The 18,081-nt window shown below is 39.3% G+C and overlaps 2 protein-coding genes across 5 annotated transcripts; one reads left to right on the top strand and one right to left on the bottom strand.

The window, feature by feature from the left end:
* Nucleotides 1–2,848: 2,848 nt before the first annotated feature.
* LOC145481025 (mitochondrial import inner membrane translocase subunit Tim13-like) lies at nt 2,849–7,837 on the bottom strand. The gene is made up of 3 exons (XM_081459406.1): nt 7,664–7,837; nt 5,726–5,794; nt 2,849–4,562 (listed from the first exon to the last, which is right to left on the bottom strand). The coding sequence occupies exons 1-3, from the start codon at nt 7,793–7,795 to the stop codon at nt 4,452–4,454; spliced, it is 312 nt and encodes a 103-aa protein (XP_081315532.1). The 5' UTR covers nt 7,796–7,837; the 3' UTR covers nt 2,849–4,451.
* A 7-nt stretch (nt 7,838–7,844) lies between these two features.
* Nucleotides 7,845–18,080, top strand: LOC145481024 (arginyl-tRNA--protein transferase 1-like). 4 transcript variants are annotated; one of them, XM_081459403.1, is made up of 15 exons: nt 7,845–8,022; nt 8,421–8,484; nt 9,078–9,140; nt 9,671–9,756; nt 10,308–10,595; nt 11,124–11,227; nt 11,769–11,879; nt 12,600–12,728; nt 13,832–13,864; nt 14,749–14,815; nt 15,231–15,345; nt 15,640–15,739; nt 16,461–16,578; nt 16,827–16,891; nt 17,488–18,080. In XM_081459403.1, exons 1-15 carry the CDS (start codon nt 7,845–7,847, stop codon nt 17,593–17,595), a joined length of 1,629 nt encoding a protein of 542 aa, XP_081315529.1. In that variant the 3' UTR covers nt 17,596–18,080. The 4 variants fall into 4 exon arrangements, with proteins under 4 accessions (XP_081315529.1, XP_081315528.1, XP_081315530.1 ...); XM_081459402.1 differs by lacking the exon at nt 12,600–12,728 and adding an exon at nt 12,980–13,108; XM_081459405.1 differs by lacking the exon at nt 12,600–12,728 and adding an exon at nt 12,980–13,108 and having other exon boundaries at nt 7,976–8,036.
* Nucleotide 18,081: the final 1 nt, after the last annotated feature.

The raw sequence follows: 18,081 nt of genomic DNA on the forward strand, positions 1-18,081 counted from the left end.
TCATACAATTGAGCTGATATAGCCCTAACGAGAGCCCTACATCTTCCTGATAGTAACACAAAGTCCTTAGTAAACTCATAGCCATATACCACCAAACTTTAAGCTTGGTTACATTCCAGAAAATAACTTTAAAGTACAATGTCGTTCAAAACCTTACAAAGTCCTACAGAACCATACATAATTAGATATTCCACATTATTTTACATAGTCCAACATGGCATTACATGTAGGTTATTGACTAAGCGTAAGGTCAATAGGACAGCTGGATATTAGCCAAGTTCTCTGTTTGTTGAAGCCAGGAAATCGCACAGGCGTCGTCGTGGAGAACATCGCAAGGACGCAGCAAGCAACTTTTTTCTGCCTTATGTAATTTAAAACAATTAGTCAATAAACTGTTTAAAAACAACAAAAGAAAATAATTAGTAACTTAACTACAACCCCACAAATTTTAGTGTAACTTCAGCACTATCCAATAAGTTTCTTTTCATGAACAAGTTCTTCTCATTCTCGATTAACCCAATAACTAAATATTTCTTCTTCATGCAGAAAATAGAAAGACAACAAGCAAACGCTGCTTAAGCACACTTGTCCACTTTGATGTAAGAACTACTCCTGACCTTGTCAGTGCTTCTAGAGGTAAAAAAATGTAATATCAATTCAATAGCCAATGGCATTATTGCTGTATAGGAACATGAATTGCTTAAAGCTCAAAAAGCTAAACAGGAAATAGAGGCTCATCTGCTCCAATTCGTGGTTGATCATACAATCGGATATTGTGTCCAAAATTCTTCCTTCGTCCGAGTCAATTGAGAAGCACAACGAGCTCTCGAAAAACCCAGATCAAGTGTTTATTCATTCTTTTAGAATTTTGACTGCAAAAAAAAAAAAACAGAAAAGACAACTTGCAACCCCAGCTTGAATACAGACACAGTCCTCGGGGGGTCCATATGAGCCAGAAGCGCTGAGGCAGTACAGGAACGGTCAGAAATCAACCACCCTATTCCGACACTCCATCCAGACTCATGTTTCCAGTGGATTGTCGCATGGTACTCATGATACCTGCGTGCTGTGTCCAACAGGATAGGTTTCTAACTTGCGAGCACGGAATGACTAGTCGACTTCTCGACTGCAACCACACCTCTGGACGTGAAAGTAAAACAAGCACTAAGAGGAGCGCACGAAACTCTCTACCCAGCTCAGGAATGCGTATTGCCGTCTGTGATCATCCCGATTTTAAAATGGACGTTTTATTAGCTCGTTTTAGGGTTGATCTCGGATTTTTCTAAGAAGCAAGTCGATACCTGTGTCTTTATTTACTTATCCTATCGTTACCAGAATTGTCCACAGCCGGGTTGCTCTCAGGAAAGACAGTTTTCCGCTTTCCATCCCACTGGAAGGATTTCTCAAATTTCCTGTTTCCTTGAATTCATCTGTTCGAGACATTTCTCTGGCCAGGAATCACTCCAATTTTTCCATAGTATGGATCCTTATAAGCCACAACTGAACCAGGCTGATGATCAGTAGACTGCCGCGGTTGCGACATCGATGTGCATGTAATGTTCGTACCGCACAGTCAGTAATCAGCGCTTCAAGGACTAATCTAAAGAAAAATAGGTGTTTAGAATAATAATTCACAAAGGAAAACTAAGTTTAAACGTTTCATAATTACATGTTGTCCTCGGTCTCTTCGTGTCTTATCACAAAGAGTTTTTATGAAAAATGAAACTTATTTACGAAGAGTGGTAAGGGTAAATGTGCGAAAGTCATCTCCTCGGATAAAGTAACTGCTCTCCATACACTCGATTTCTAACTCAAGCATTTTAATATAATTTTCAGATCATTGTTCCACGGTACTGGTGTTCAATTGAAGCTTTTCTAGGAAAATTAAAAATCGAGTTTTTGCTGGCACTGTGAATTGTTGTTGAGCCCGAAAGTCTTTCAGAGCGACTTTCTTTAGTCTTTTAAAATATCGTATGACCAGTAAAATGTCCAGAAATGGTTCTAGAATAAAGTTCAATCTGTGCTGATTATATAGAATGAGAAACTCGTCCTTACCTCTAAGAACGCTTTTTCCATTGCACCTGCCTCTCTTATCTGTCTCCGCATACTTCAACATGGTGACTGTATCTAAATGACTCGCCGGTGAAGAAGAAATTAACGTAGGTTGCATCGCTCAGCATCGTTTATCCGGCCTGTTTGTCGGTTGCCACTAAAGATTAGTACAGTGTAGTTCTGAAATGTCCTAACTGGTGAGAACCACAGAGCCCAGCAATGCTTGAATCAAACCGTTTGAAGGATCGTTGCCATCTGGTCAAGCGAACTTTCAGTCTCGTGGCTTAAAGAAACTTGCTCAAGTGAAATGAAATGCTCAATGTACAAAACTCGATGCATCCTTTTAAAGCTTCGCTCGCATTGCTAAAAGTCAGCAAACCTGACGCGAAGTGGATACAGCTCAAACTGAGCTAAACGTCGGTTGAGAAATTTGAAAATGAAATTTGGCTTAGGTGCGCATGGACAAAGGGAACTGCGTCGTTAAGTTTGAATTTCATTATCAAATGTGTGAATTTCTCGCGCATAGCAAGGAATTGATAATAAGTTTTGTAAAGTATCAAATTAGCGCATTTAAGTTTTCAGCCCATCATTTGCATAACGGGCAAAGTATTACTTCAGAGACCACTGATTGCCTCTTAATTCCCTTGGTGTTAGTATAGATAATCATACGGTTTCGAGTTCAATTTGGAATTAATTTGCACGAGCTGAGTGAGCTTTTTGAAAAACTCACAAGTGCAAATTAATTCCAAACTGAACGAGAAAAACCGTATTACTTATTAATAATATAAACACGAAAAAATTCGCGTGGAGGAAGTGCCGGAAGATCTTTCTTGAAGCCATTTTTTCTTATTCGAGAAAACTTTTTTCAAAGTTTCCGCACAAAATTCTCGTCTTCATTTTACGTGATATCATTTGCTTAGAAAATTTCCTATTGTATTTCAGCCAATCATAATCCAGAATTACGATGTGTAATTTGCACTGGTGTTACACGTTTTGCACTGGTTTTACACTTGAACTGCACTGCTCTCAGCCAATCAGAATCGAGTAATTTTTTCACATATATAATTACTTTCTAAATATACCGGCGCTTTTTTCATCTCGCTTTTGGCCTTATCACATTATGTTGATTTTAAAAGCGCGGGAAAACGGGAGATAGAGCCGTGGCGTTGCCACAAGCTTAGGCCACAGGGAGCACACGATCTTGTTGAGTAGGAAGAAAGTTATAAAGGAATGAAAAGAATATACAATTTACCTTTGTCTCCTGTTGTCATTTCTTACGCGACAAGCGCTACCTACAAGTCCTACGTAACACTGTAGCGCTAAACTCGTACCTGGGCACTACAATGTTACGTATGGAAAGTCGAGGGTTACAAATTGGAAGGGCAGGGTAGTAATCAAATGAGCACACAACAAGGGATGCAAACCCTCTCCAAGAGTAAGGAGAAAAAGTAAGAGTAATGGAAAACGACCAGGTAAAATGGTGGTCACTCATTAAGGGACGTTTCATTATTTATGGGGATTACCAGGTCAGGAAAAAAAGTGACCGGGCCACAAAAAATTTCTTTCCGAAGGGACGGGGTTCTGAAAATTAATATGTCCTTCATGATTGTGACACGTAATACCACTTCAAAGTAATGCCGATAAAAGTACACATACTGGAGATACATGCATCATCACTTCAGGCTTTTATTGCAAATTGACGAAGCTACCATTCTTTTTGTGTAGTGGACGGGCTTTGAAACATTTTACAACGAATCGAGGCCGGCTTAGAAATTGATGAGAACTTCTTTTATATTTTCTGCGTTAGGGTAAAATTAACAAATTATACGGGTAACATTATGTCCAAAATGGTCAATTAAACATTTTTTGCCATACCAGCTGGCTATTCAAGTTTTACAAGTGTAGGAAAAATGCTTACATTAAAGTGATGTGAATATTAACAAAGCCTATGGACAGTTTGTCACATAACTATTATTCTTTGCCTTTGCAGTACAGTACAGCCAGCTTCATATAACAACACTTTAAGACCAATCCATATGTATATGTAATGATAGTGTCCAAAGTACAGTTGACATCCACTTTTTTGGCACTATGTACACTGTAGGTGAATGCATGTCCCATTTTGATAGGACCATTATCACATGTTAGATGTATGATAGGTTATAAAATAAAGCATTCACTTTGTGCAAGGCCTAGGATCACCATAATACAGTGTTCCTTTTAACAAGACACCTTGAACGGGAGGTACCCAAAAAGTTGAGTTTTGAAAAAAACAATTCCATTAACATAAATCAAAAGAAACAAAACGTTGAAAGTCAGTTCTGATGTGATAATCACTTGACTTGAGACAGAGTGATACGCTGCATGACAAATCAGCACAAAAACTGCATCTGTAGCGTTTAACTAAAACTTCCTCCTGGTGAATGTTCTCTCTGTAGCCTGGACTTGGTTGTTTTTGATACCGTATTCCATGCATCCATGAACCGATCCATACACATAGATATACATTTCTGAAAAACAGAGATAAATGAAAAAAATGCTTAATGATAAATGTATTTAAATGTATCAAGGGGAGAGAATTACCCTATGCAATCAACAACAACTGATTTAAGACCTAGGTCAAGTCTGCATACTAGCCAAGTGACCTGGATCACGCCAGAGCTTATCCCGGGTTACTGTAGCATGAAGCGACTAAGAGTATTTCTACTCCCCCCTGGATGGGATACTAGTCCATCTCAGGGTTACCCCCAGCATTTATTTTGGCGGTATCCATTTATACACCTTGGAAGAGGGAGGCACTGTGAGAGTACAGTAACTTACCCATGAACACAACACAATGTTTTCGGCCAGGGTTTGAACCTGGACTGCTCGATTTAGAGATGAACACACTAAGCATGAGGCCACCACACCTCCCATGATTTAAGACCTAGAATACTTAAATTATCTCAGCTAGGTGTTACACATCCATTGATTCTGATGTTAGATATTACTGCAAGTTTTATCTTATGTTAGATATAATTGTAAGTAAAGTCTTAATGCCCTATGTACTACAAGCTCATCAGGAGTATTTCTACTCCCTCTCAATGGGATGCCAATCCATTGCAGGGTTATCCCATGGCATTAAATTTGCTGTTGCCCATTTATACACCTGGGTGGGGAGAAGCTCTGTGAGAGTAAGGTGTCTTACCTAAGAACCCAACGCAATGAAAGCCCCGCAAACTTTTCAGGCCCCCAAAGACATTTTTAGTTACCACTAATCTGTATTTAAAAACAGAGAAGTGTATACACCTGAAACGTTTTGTATGAAGGGAACCTCTGTTCATATTAAGAATATGAGAATAAAACAGCTCTGTAATCATGAGGTTTGAGATTTTCCTGTGGCTTTCCAGGTGCGAAAACTTTTCGAAGTTGTCAAAGGTGACAGTATTTATTGCAAAGCCATCAACAAATAGCAATCCAGCCACTCAAATCATGATATTAAAAACTGATATCATGTTTCAAAGGCTTCCCCTGTGAGCTCTTGCTCCTTAAACCACTCTTGACTCACTCCCCTCACTGATTTTGTTGAGGCTGTTTAGTGGTTACACGTGTACAGACCAATTTATGATAGATGGTAATATCCTGTGACATAGCACTGTTAGATGAAAATGTACCAAACAGAGCTTAATCGTACCTGTTCAGAATTATCAAGCTGTGGTCCTGGTTTGTTAACACACTTTTTGAAGCACTTGTCAGACATTTTCTAGTTGAAAAGTTAAAACAGATAGGAAATTAATGTTGAGAAATAGATGCTCCAGATTTCACTGGAATTCATGAGATCGCTAACATTTCTGGCTTGAACATTAACCATTATGCACCTATGTATCAAAATTTTGTGAACCTGGTTATTCATGTAACTTAAAGCTAGTAGGTTGAGTCTGCATATGAGCCAAGTGGCCCATCAGGCTGGAACTTATCCCAGTTTCTGTGGTATGAAGTACTAGGAGTATTTCTACTCCTCCCTGGATGGGATGCTAGTCCATTGCAGAGTTACCCCCACCAGTAATATTGCTGATACCCATTTATACACCTGGGTGGAGAGAGGCACTGTGAGAATTAACTGTCTTGCCCAACAACACAACACAATGTCAGGGGTGGCGAATGGTCCTTTAAAAACCATGGGTCTCGCAAAATTTTCGCTGAATTTCACGGGCCTTGCAGTCTCGTTTTTTAGCGGTTATGCGCGTCTCGCAGTCTCGATTTTTCTCCCAAAGCTGTCTCGCAGTCTTGATTTTTTCAAGGCTAAGAAAGTCGCAAAGTACCGATTTGTTTATTTTTCTTAGTAAAGTTAAATGACATCACAACATCTTAGCACCTGAACGTCTTGAGTTCGCACTTAAAACACTTTAACATCTCAGTCTCACAATTGAAGAAATCAAAATGTCTTGGGCTTGCAAAGAAAAACGCTTATCTCATTGTCTTGCAAAGTCTCACATTTGCCATTCGCCACCCCTAATGTCCCCGTCCAGGGCTTGAACCCGGACCGTTCGGTCTGGAGATGAGCACACATGGGGCCACTGTGCCTCTCACTTAGAGTTAGTACTTCTAAAGTAGAAAGTGGACCCTCTTGGGTGGCAATTTTACCAGTCCAGCGAGTGTCCCCAAGTTTGTCAACAATATTGCAATGACATGAAATCAAATCCTCACTCTGCCATGGGGGTGATGGGGGTCAGGATTTCAACTGATGATGTTACTGTTATAATGTTATTGACCGAGCGTGAGGTCAAGGTGGCTTGATATTGGCCATGTTTTTTGGGGGCATGTTCATAAACCCCAATGGAGTAGACGTCCATAAACATGCAAAAAAAAAAGAGAGGTCCCCAAAAGAAACTGAGGCCAGTAACGAGGCCAATATCCAGCCATCTTAACCAAACAAGCTTGGTCAATAAAAGAATTTAAATTTAAAGAACGCCAAAAAATGATCTTTAGTAACCTGAGTAATCCCGAATGGGAAAGATGGCACAAACAAAATGTATTGCTATATAGCTGGAGTTTATTGAATCTAACACACCTTCTTATTGGCTGATTTATGGTCATTTGACCATGGCTAAATCTAAACGTCGCCCAGCGGGCAACAACTGCTTCTGAATCCAAATGTTGCACTCTCTCCCTCTTACTGGAGGTTACTCTGACTTCTACTCTTCTTTATACTTTACACTAAGCTCCAGCTATACAGAAAAACACTTAATTACTGGTCCTTTGAAAAACAGTTAGTTTTGTTTTCCTTCTTATCTCGACTTCTTCTCGAGAAACAGCGAGATTACCAACTGTTTCCCTCAGTACCACTAATCATAGTTAGTAGAGTCTCCTCCACTAACTATGCACTAATTATACGTGTGCGATATGCCGGCATGCGTGCAGCTCAGCCAGGAGGTTGCATCATCCGTAACATTGAATCTACATGGACTACATGGGAGACATAAAGACTCGTTGAGCACTATAGCCAGGGGTAACTGATTTTCATTTCTGTCAATTCTAGACTGCGTTTTAAAGTGACACCACATGGGAATATTAAGCTTGAGCACATGTACCGGCCACTGGGGGCAAGTTACGCGGCGTGTTAAAAACTTACCGCGAGCATTTCCTGTAGCGTTGCAACTAAAAGTTGACTTTGGACTTGTTCCATTAATTCAGCTCTTTGAGCGCCATTCATTCCCCCCGAGGAACTCGAGGATGACGGTGAAGAAAAGCCAAAATCCGACATACTTCTTCCGAAGATCGAGAAAGGAGACAAGACCAATTTGACGCCCGCAATGTCATCAAATGAGCGGTCAGTGGTTTTACTTGGCCCAGTCCTCGCTCTTTTTCCGGGTTGTCCCGATTGGGCATCTTTCAAAATGGCGGGCCGCCACAGTATTGTGGAGTATTTCGGCGATTCTGGAGGTCACCGTTGTGGCTATTGTAAAAGTAGTAGCACCAACCAATCGCATGGTAAATAGCCATTGGTATATTCCTTTTGAACGTGGTAAAGTTAGTTTGTACAAAGATTTGGATGAGTTTATATAATGCGGATGTTTCCGACATGATCAACACCCCTTTCGTTTTTATTAGCCCCAAAGTCGATTAGCTTCTAACCGTTTGGCCCCACGACCAGAAGTCGAAAACACTGTCTGTTTCTCGTTCTTTGAGGGTGAATATGGGGGCTAATCGACCTCTTGTTAGGGGCTAACCGGCTTGGGGCTAATCGACTTGGGGACTGAACGACCGGTAACCCTGCTCCCTAAACCGTAATAATTTTAAATGGGAGTCTGGTTTACAGAAATAATATGAACGTAATTTTAATACTGTTGTTTAAGCTTTTGATATTTTGCTTTAATTTTTGTTCAAAGGCATGTGGGCACATACCATGACTTGCTTGGACTATCAAGACCTTATTGACAGAGGGTGGAGAAGGTTTGTGAAAAAAAAACAACATTGACCACCCCCCCCCCCCCCGCCGAACAAAAAAAGCATTGACCCCCAAAAGCACAAATTGACCATTGACCAATAGGCTGCATTTGTTTATTCAGCTTGACAGTGATGCCTAGAAGGTGAAAATGATTTATAGGCATTCAGTCTCCTTTGTTTGTATTGTCACTGAATTTTAGCATATCAAAAGGAGCCTGAATGAAATCTGATGCAAGATTAGCCCAATGATTGATGAACCCTTTGCAATAAACCTAAACCTAAACTTGTTAATCATTAGTAAGTTGTAGCTATAAAGGGGTGACAGAAACAGAGTGATGTTAGGAAGCATACTAACTTCACAATTATTTATTATTTATAGAGTCACCCATTTTAAGCTACATTGTACGATACAAGGTCAAACCATGATATCAAGGGTTGTGCCGATTGTAGAACCATTGTATTCCATGCCAAAAACAAGCAATCAAACCTACTATGGAAACACACTTTGCTGTAATAATTATTTAGCCTATTTCTTCAAATTATAATCGTTGTTGCTATATCATATAAATTTGTCTATTTTGTTTGTTTGTTAATTTTAGGAGTGGTAAATATGTGTACAAGCCAACTATGAAAACAACATGTTGTCCAGCCTACACAATCAAGTATGTTTTAGATATCTAATATATCAAACATTTGGCTGGTAAACTCAATCAAGGAAGACCAGATGGCCTGATTGGAAGCACATTGAGCTCTGGATCAAGCCATCCAGGCTTGGGCACTGCGTGGCCACCTTTTCTTGTAATGAGTTAATCTCTTGAGGAAGGCGATTAATTCTCGGTGCTGTTCTCTACCAGGGAGCATACTAAAAGGGTTCCTATGAAATACTAATAGACCTTTCCTGAATTCCACTTAAGTGCGTACGAACAATAGTACCAGAGCAAGGTTAGGGTGAACATTTTTATCCATATTTTGCTGCAGTTTTGCCCTCCCTGACCTTAATTCGGCACCATGGTTTGCTGGAATGTGGAAAGGTCTATTAAGGCAGCCAATTAAAAATGCTCAGGGTTAGACTGTGAGGCAGTTTGAGCCAGTTTTTCTCAGTACAGACTTTTCCTTTAGAACCTTCACGCCTTGTGCTTTAATCAACAACACAGAAACTTTAAAAACACAATAACATGTTTTAATTAATCAGATGTGATACACACACCTTCCATCCCACCAAGTCTCAGAAGAAAGTACTGAAGAAAATGACCAAGTTTCTCACAGTTCCCAAATCAGGTAATCTATGTGTTTATAGTATTTTAAATTTGTAATCTTCACAATGCTGTGTTTCTACACTGTAAGTTGTTTTATAGACTTGTACAATATTAGTGCATGTTATCAACAGGTTATGAGGATCAAGAAAATCACAACTATGGGATAGCAATTTTGAATTTGGTATCAAGTTCTCAAAACTGTTGAGAACTGTGTAATGGTATATTATTATCTCCTCAGAGCTTTATTATCTAGCTCTCTGCACGCACCGCAGGCCTATGATGCTCCCTCATCATAGGCCTGCAGTGCGTGCAGAGAGCTAGATAATAAAGCTCTGAGGAGATAATTTTTATTTTAAGAAAAAATTAAAAATTTGGGGTGGGATTTAGACAATAAGATGATTAGAGCATGAAGTCCTTCATCCAAGATGATCAGAATTTATGTATTTTTGCCAAAGGAAAAAGAAGAACTTACTTATTCAAGAACCTACACATTATAAGAAATGGAATCCATAGAGGGCCATGAATATTGGTAACAAACTAAATGACTGCATTTATTCTTACTATTAATTTCAGAATCAACTTTTTCTAATGCTGATTGTAAAGATGCTGGAAAGCAAACTCTTGCAGAGTTTAGTGAAGTGAATGATCCAGCTTTTTTAGAGCCCATGCCTGGCACAAAGCCATCTGAGACTATCAAAACAAGGGATATCAATACAGACAAACTGGAAAGGAGCAATGTAAAGGGAACTGCTGATTTGGTTACCACGAAAGGACCAAAAGATTCACAAGTAGCGTCGTCATCTGGCCAATCAGTATGTGAACCTCTAAACAAAACTAAGCTGTTGAAAAAACAAGCACCAGGTAGAAGTGGTTTTTGTTATACCAGTTATATCATTTGGTACACTTTGGTGGCATATCAGGCGAGTTTGGTCGAGCCATGGTTCATATTTTGGTGAGATGTAGTCAAACCAAAATACTCATGGCGAGACCAAACGAGCGTAGTATGCTGCCAAAGGATACTAAAATCTGTACGATTAGGTATTTACTGTACCCAAATTTGGCCAAGTGACCATGATATTGTAGCCATATCAGGTCAGTGACATCGCAGGATATCAGGACAGTAGACACAGCTTCTGATTGGCTAATTGTGAATAAGGGTACAGTAATATTATTAGGCATATTATATAGCAGTCACCAAAACCATGTTTCTAGAAGTCTAAGTAAATACAAAAGTGGAAATTTTGCTTTTTGTTTTCATATTAATATAGATTTATAGTACTTAAGAATGATTGAAACTATTTTTTGGATAAATTTTTAACTTTTGTCTTTACAAGACATTGGCTTTGAAATTAGCTACTCATAAAATGTTCTTATTTTCTCTCTTGCTAGCACCTGGCATTGGAGCTGATCCAGACAAGCCTGCTTGCCGAAAAGCCAAAATTCTTCGTCTTGAGAGAAAAAGGCAGAAACTGGCCTTGGCTAAAGGAGAACAGGTAGATACAGGATGGAGACAAATATTACATTGCACAGCGATTTTTCATTTGTAAATAATATTATTATTGTCTAGCATCATAGGCCTGCAAAATGTGCAGAGTTGCAGCACCAGTATATTGCCATCAGGACACACTACTGTATGTGCCTTGATGTTAGTATTTACTTACACTTCTAGAAACATTGCGATTCACATTTGTGTAAAATTCAATTTTTGAAAAAAGTTATTTAAAATTCAATTTTTGAAAAAGTTATTTGCCATCAGATTCCCATACAAATGCTGTAATTTCTGACCACTTTGCCTGCCCATTAAGATGGCATCAAAAACCATGATTAGGCCTGTTGTACATAACATCAGCTACCCACTCCAACAAATAAAGCTGCCTTCTTGAAAGCTTTGTGATTGACCAGGGTAAGGACACAAACAATTTGTTATGGTACTGAAGCAGTAACGTGATTGCCTATTCATGTACAAAATATATAATATGGTGCACAACTACTGAAGCTCACTCAGATTATGTTTCCATTTATAATTTTCATTAGGTAGCAGATTCTGAAACAAGCACGCAAACTTCAAGGGCCCCTGTGGCAAAATCATTGGAAGAGTTTGTGATTGACAGATTACCCAACCAAACACCAGTGCATGATCTCCAGGTATGGTATTGGTTCCATGCTGTCGCAGTCCGAGTTCAAGCCCTGGCCAGGGAAATTGCATTGTGTCCTTGAGCAAGACAATATACTCCCACAGTGCCTCTCTCCACCCAGGTGTATAAATGGGTAATGGCAAACGTAATGCTGGGGGTAACCCTGTGATGGACTAGCATCCCATCCATCAGGGAGTAGAAATACTCCTAGTTACTTCATACTACAGAAACCCAGAAAAGCTCCAACCTGATGGGTCAATTGGTTCGTATGCAGACTTAACTCTACCTTCCTATCAAAGTCCTGAAGTTATTGTCAGTCACAAATATTGTTAATTAGTTTAATGGTTATGTTGTAAAAAAGTAACACGATATTGGCTTTCATTAGCTGAATGAATCACTCATTGTAAACATAGAATTTATGACATGCACACTTGAGAATCCTGATTTCCTAATCCTCCAAGGGAATCAAATATTTGTTCAAGGAAAAGGGAGTTCAAAATGTCACCAAACAGAGCTCAAATTAAAATGCAACAAATGTCAGAAATTCAGAGGTTGAGATATCTGGATTGCACTATAATACTGTATCAGTATTAATATTGATCAGAACAGCTTTTCATTTTATGTCTATCTTTTCTGGTATGCAAGCCTCTTATTACTTACTTGGTGTGGCCATGAATCAAATTTGTGAAGAATTACATGATTTTAAAACAGGTATCTGCTTTCTCCATAGATCAAGCTGATTCGGTCAGACCCAGACAATGAGGAATTCAAACATACTCTCCCACAGACTACAGAGCTATTTTTTAAATACCAAAGAGCAATCCATAAAGATCCCCCTGAAAAATGCACTGAGAGAAGGGTATTAAAAATATTTAACTCTAAAAGCCACTTTCAAAGTGAGTTGGGAAGGGGGCCACTTCTGTTCCATCAAGCACTTTACAAGGCATAATTGGCATTCTTTCTTTGAAACACATACAGTGTATTTTCAGGGAATGGTTTCATTGATTAGACTCGTGGTCGTGAGTGGTCCATTTGTTTTTTTACGTCAACAGAAAATAATTTTCAATTCTAAATTTGTGAGCTGAAACATTGCATTGTTTCAATTCTCAGGTTAAATTGGTGAGAGTGAACTTGAAGTCTGAAGAATTTAAAGCAACATATGATCAGACTTGTGCTGTGTTTGCAAAATATCAAATGGCTGTCCACAAAGACTGCCCAGATGAATGTGATGAAATGCAGGTTAGGTCGCTCTACGTTTAAACTACCAGAGTCTGAGTGGGTAAAAGAAAGCTTTGAAACATGAACTTGGTCTCTGTGAAGTCTTTGCTGTGTATACATATACTTGAAGCATAAGTTAAGTTACCTTTTTTTGTCAGTATGTGAAAGTGATCATGTATACGCAATCATTGATTCCATTCATACCAAGTTGGAAATAGAAAGCCCTCGTTAAGTGCAACAGAACAGGAAGTGGCCCCATCCTTATTTAATTGCTCAAATGTTAATAAACCTGTTATTCCACAGTTAATCTTCTAGTTAAATGTAGTTAATTTTAGTTCAGAACAATTCAGTCAGAACCTTCAGTTGGATTTTGTTCTTGAACATACTTTCTTTCCCTCTTTCTGTAACCTTCTCTCAGACATAGAGTACCTTTCATGTCCAATTTTACTGTCTCATTGTAAAATGCAACCTTAAAATAATTATGGTTAATGGGGGAAAGCTCTAAAACACTTTGTACAGTTGAACCCTATATATAACAAACCTCTTCATGAGGGCGTCCTCGGTATAAGGAATGATATTCGTCAGCCTAGCCAGTCTTAAATGGGGCAATGTATGGAACAAAACCTCATTTTAACAAACCCCGTGATAACAAACTTAAGATATTTTCCCAAGATAAGCATTCTTTCAGAGTTTAATTGCCTTTTTGTGATAATTAATGACCATCTTTGACTCGTTTGATTATAGTTCAGAAGATTTTTGGTTGACTCACCTCTTGAGGTATGCTTGCACTCTTTTGCATTCAATTTGTAACCTTGTGGCTTAATTAAACATTGAAATGTTCAAAGGTGCAAAACAGGTTGTCTAAGACACACGTCATGAAAGTAAAGGTTGTGAACTGAGAAGCACTATGTGAAATATATATGAAATAATTCATATTTGAACTGCAGTTGTAGATGAAAGTGAAGAATGATCATCACAGTAAATTTTCTAATTTAAGCAATTGGAAAGAAGAAGCCTGAAAAAAATCAGGGCTTCAACGGGATTCGAACCTGTGACCTCCGCGATACCAAATTTTAGGGCGAAGGAGAAACGGTAATAACATGACACAACCAGTGTACTCTAGTAGAGGGAATTGTGTAATGGGTATTTCTTTTTTCTAAGGTGCAGCTATTCACTAGGTTTCTCCTTCTGCCATGGCCCCCGCCATGTGGTATGCTCAAAATGAATTTCACTTGTCAATGTCTGATTTTCCTTCTCATGTGAAAATGGCTCTAGCTGATTGATGTCGACGTACTAGGTAGTGGTCATCTTCAATGTCACATGCGAAAGAATTTGCAATGAGCAGTTTCTTGTAGTGTGTGAGCAGACTTGGCTGTACTGTTTTGCAAACTGTTGGCAGTTTGTCAGTTATTTGGTGCAGTCATGGCATGTAGTCGCAATCTCTCAGTCAACTGTCTACCATCTGACAAGAACTGACCTTGTTCTTCACTATTGCCAAGTTTTTTATTCCTAATCAAGTCACCAACAGTATAACATCTACAATGTGTGCAGAATCTGGTGTAGTTAGTTTGTTCAAATGCAACTGCCTGTAAGTTACCAGGTAACATTTATTAAACGTTATGGATATCTTTTTATTTTGCCTTTTCAATCCAAAAATGCAGCATGTTACTGGACCAGGAGCGCCTCCCATGGGCTTTGGTTCGTTTCATCAACAATATTTTCTCGACGGTAAGTCCTTGCTTGAAATAATGTAATCACAATCTTGGTAAATAAATTTATATATTGCGCATGTGTCATTTGTGTTGCTGACACTGCAGCAGTGGGCTACAGGAGACTATCAAAAGTTTGAAGTATATGAAACATCTCAAGACCGTTTTGTTGTGCATTTGATAACTGCTATGTTAAAGTAACTCAATATTGGGCGAACTACTGACACGCCAAGCAGAGCAAAACATGATTGGTTGGCTTTTGAGCAACAAATGAAACCCATTGGTTATTTGGTCCATGCAATGCTCCCAGCACCTTCTAACGGTTACTTTTTTTTTGTAATTCGCACTCGTTTACTACACTAATTGTGTCCTCAATGAGTGGTCTTGTTATGTCAAGTCGACATTCATTTCATGTTTTTTTTTCTTTGTGGCAGGTAAACTCATCGTAGTAGGAGTGATTGACATTCTTCCTCGTTGTGTGTCCTCAGTGTATCTCTTCTATGACCCTGATTATTCGTTTTTATCCCTTGGCGTCTATTCTGCTCTAAGGTAATCTTGATCTTCCTGTGCTTATCCACACTAACCATTTTACCAGCATGATGCGTATCACTCACTGCTTAAATGTATGAGTTATAAGGAAAGCCCTCGAAAATAGTTGTGGCTTCAATTCCAACATCACTGTTGCGATGCCAGAAGGTAAGCAACATTATTTCCAGCCAAACGGGTCCACAGCAAGTCGAGATACTGTGACGGGAAAGTTGCGATGATATTACTGAATTCATTTTTAATGATTTTCGTAAGCTTCTAGGCCTCCGAGATCAACTTGCTTCATTTCCTTTTCAGGGAAATTCACTTTACTCGCTCACTTCAAAGAACCATTTCATCTATTCGGGATTATTATATGGGCTTCTACATCCACTCCTGTCCTAAAATGAGATATAAGGTATGTTTAGGTAAACTGGAAGGTGCTTAGTGTATGTCCGTTCTTTTACTCTACTTCTGTCAGCATCGTGCATGACTCGCGTGGATCTAAAGATTGCACATTCGGTCCACATGAATCGTATGGTTAGTGTCATTTTTACGGCATCAATTTCTCTTTTCCCTGGTTAAAAAGAAATCGTTTTGTTACCTCAGTATAGTACAAGAAGCATTGACTGTTCAGAATCCAAACAGCCTGGAGAAATTACAGTGACTGTCGAATGTTTTATGTAGTAAATATTTGCGGTATCCTGATAGAAAAGGCCACGAGAATATGAATCACCCTCGATGGGAAAAAAAACACAGCCATCGAGAGAGTGTGCCATAACATGGCAAAGCGATTGTGCAGGCACTGCTGTTGCAAAAGGGGTAAATACATTATATCTTTAAATCTACTTGTAATGGTAATTGCATTGGACTCCAGGTTTACGCACTGGCCGGGGTCATTCTCAAGACGTTTTCTCTCACTCCGCCCAAGAGTATAAATGGGTACCAGCAAATTGTTAGAGAAACCTGTAGTAGTTACCTGTGATGGGCAAGCAACTTATCCAGTCGAGAAGCAATAGCTTTGGTTGCTATATGCTATAAAAACCTAGAGTTAAGCACCGGAGTGATAAGCCATCAAGACTTGAAGACAGACGTCGGTCCGTAATTCTAAACTCTGAATGTTTCCCTTTTCCTTACAGGGCAACTATGCGCCATCTTACCTCGCCTGTCCAGAAACTTATAACTGGATTCCAATTGAGCATTGTCGTCCAAAACTCGACCTCAGTAAATATTCTCGACTTGATGACCCCGACGAAGGTAACAACTGTACAAAATTGGAAGAAACTAGTCTAACAAAATAAGGAGACTTTAGTTTTAATTTTCTCGGGTGTAAACTCTTTTCTCTGTAGTCGTGCCCCCTTGAGAAGAAAAACCAGTATTTAGCGGTAGTATCTCTAGGTTTCCGTCGATGTGAAGGACATTGTGTTCTTATCCATCGAACACATTTTCTACCCACTTAGTCATGGCCTGTTCTCTACTTTTATTTTTTTACGCTGATCCTCCAGAAGCAACCCAAGGTTCTACAGAAGATGTACTTGTACTGTTTGAGCGACAAGCAATGCCATACCAGGTATGTCTTAATTTAATTCCCTTCCCTTCTCCAGTCTTACGATAAAAGAGTTCAAGCAAACCTCAGTGGCAACGAGAACGGGATTCGATTGATCAACAGTAGGGGGTTATTCTTCTCGTTGTACTGATCTATTATTATTCATATTTACGTCAAATTAGCTAATGTTGCGGCTAAGCCTCGCTTTTTACGCGGGAATGAATCTCCAATGCGTGAAAGTGGATTAACATGGCAGACGAAGCAGGGGTTTGTCAAGAATTTCGTGTCAACAAGGCATGTGGAAGCACCGGGAGGAATGGGGGAGGGGGTGAATTTTTGCAACTGGCATGATCACGCATAAGCCCGTCCTTAGTTCTCCTCCTCCAGGGAAAAAATATGAAATGACTAAATTCTGTGTTGAAGACGAACGTAAGACGCAGAGGCGAAATTTTGTGCTACTATTTGGTACTGAGAGCAGTCTTTACACACTCATCTAAGTAAAGATAATTACGATGAAGGAATCTAGATAACTGCGAGATTCCTAAGAACGCTATCCCCAGCGTCACCGTTCTGGCCTGCACAGCCTATATTTACCGTTGCTGTTGTTTCTTTTTTCACAGCTTTATGCGGCGATCACAGAGGCCAATGATCGACAGGAGATTCAGGAGTATGCAGAACTCGTTGGACCTGCCGTTTCATCAAGGATGCTACTATTTAGATCTGGTTGAAGCCTGATCTTCTTCAAACATTCTCACACCGCACCCCTCCGTAGCAGAAGTATCGCGTGAAAACTCGTTGATGGCGGAAGCCCCTAAAATGTTTTTAAAAATTAAACCTCGAGAGATTTTGACCAAGCGTTACATAAGCTGTTAGGAAGAAGTATAATTAACTGGGCCAGACGTTTTTTTTTAAAAAACATTGTTGTCAACCCACGGGCACTTGTAAAATATTGGTAAAAGTTAAAGAGCTGGGTTTTGAGCTTCTTGATTTATATTTTTACGACGAATTGTGTATTTACAGACTCACATGCTGTTTTGGTGTGCGTTAGAAGTATTTTTAGAGTGCTCGTGGAAATGAAATATTTGCTACGGTTGTACAAGACGTGAATCTCTGATAGACATCGAGGCTTCTTGAGGTCTTGGGTGAAAAAGCTTTCTTTCTGACGAATGAACGTTTTCTGCAACAATTAATTAAAGTGAAGGTTACTACGGTCG

The sequence above is a fragment of the Orbicella franksi genome, chromosome 3 (assembly GCF_964199315.1).
Source record: "Orbicella franksi chromosome 3, jaOrbFran1.1, whole genome shotgun sequence".
NCBI classification, from domain to species: Eukaryota; Metazoa; Cnidaria; class Anthozoa; order Scleractinia; family Merulinidae; genus Orbicella; species Orbicella franksi.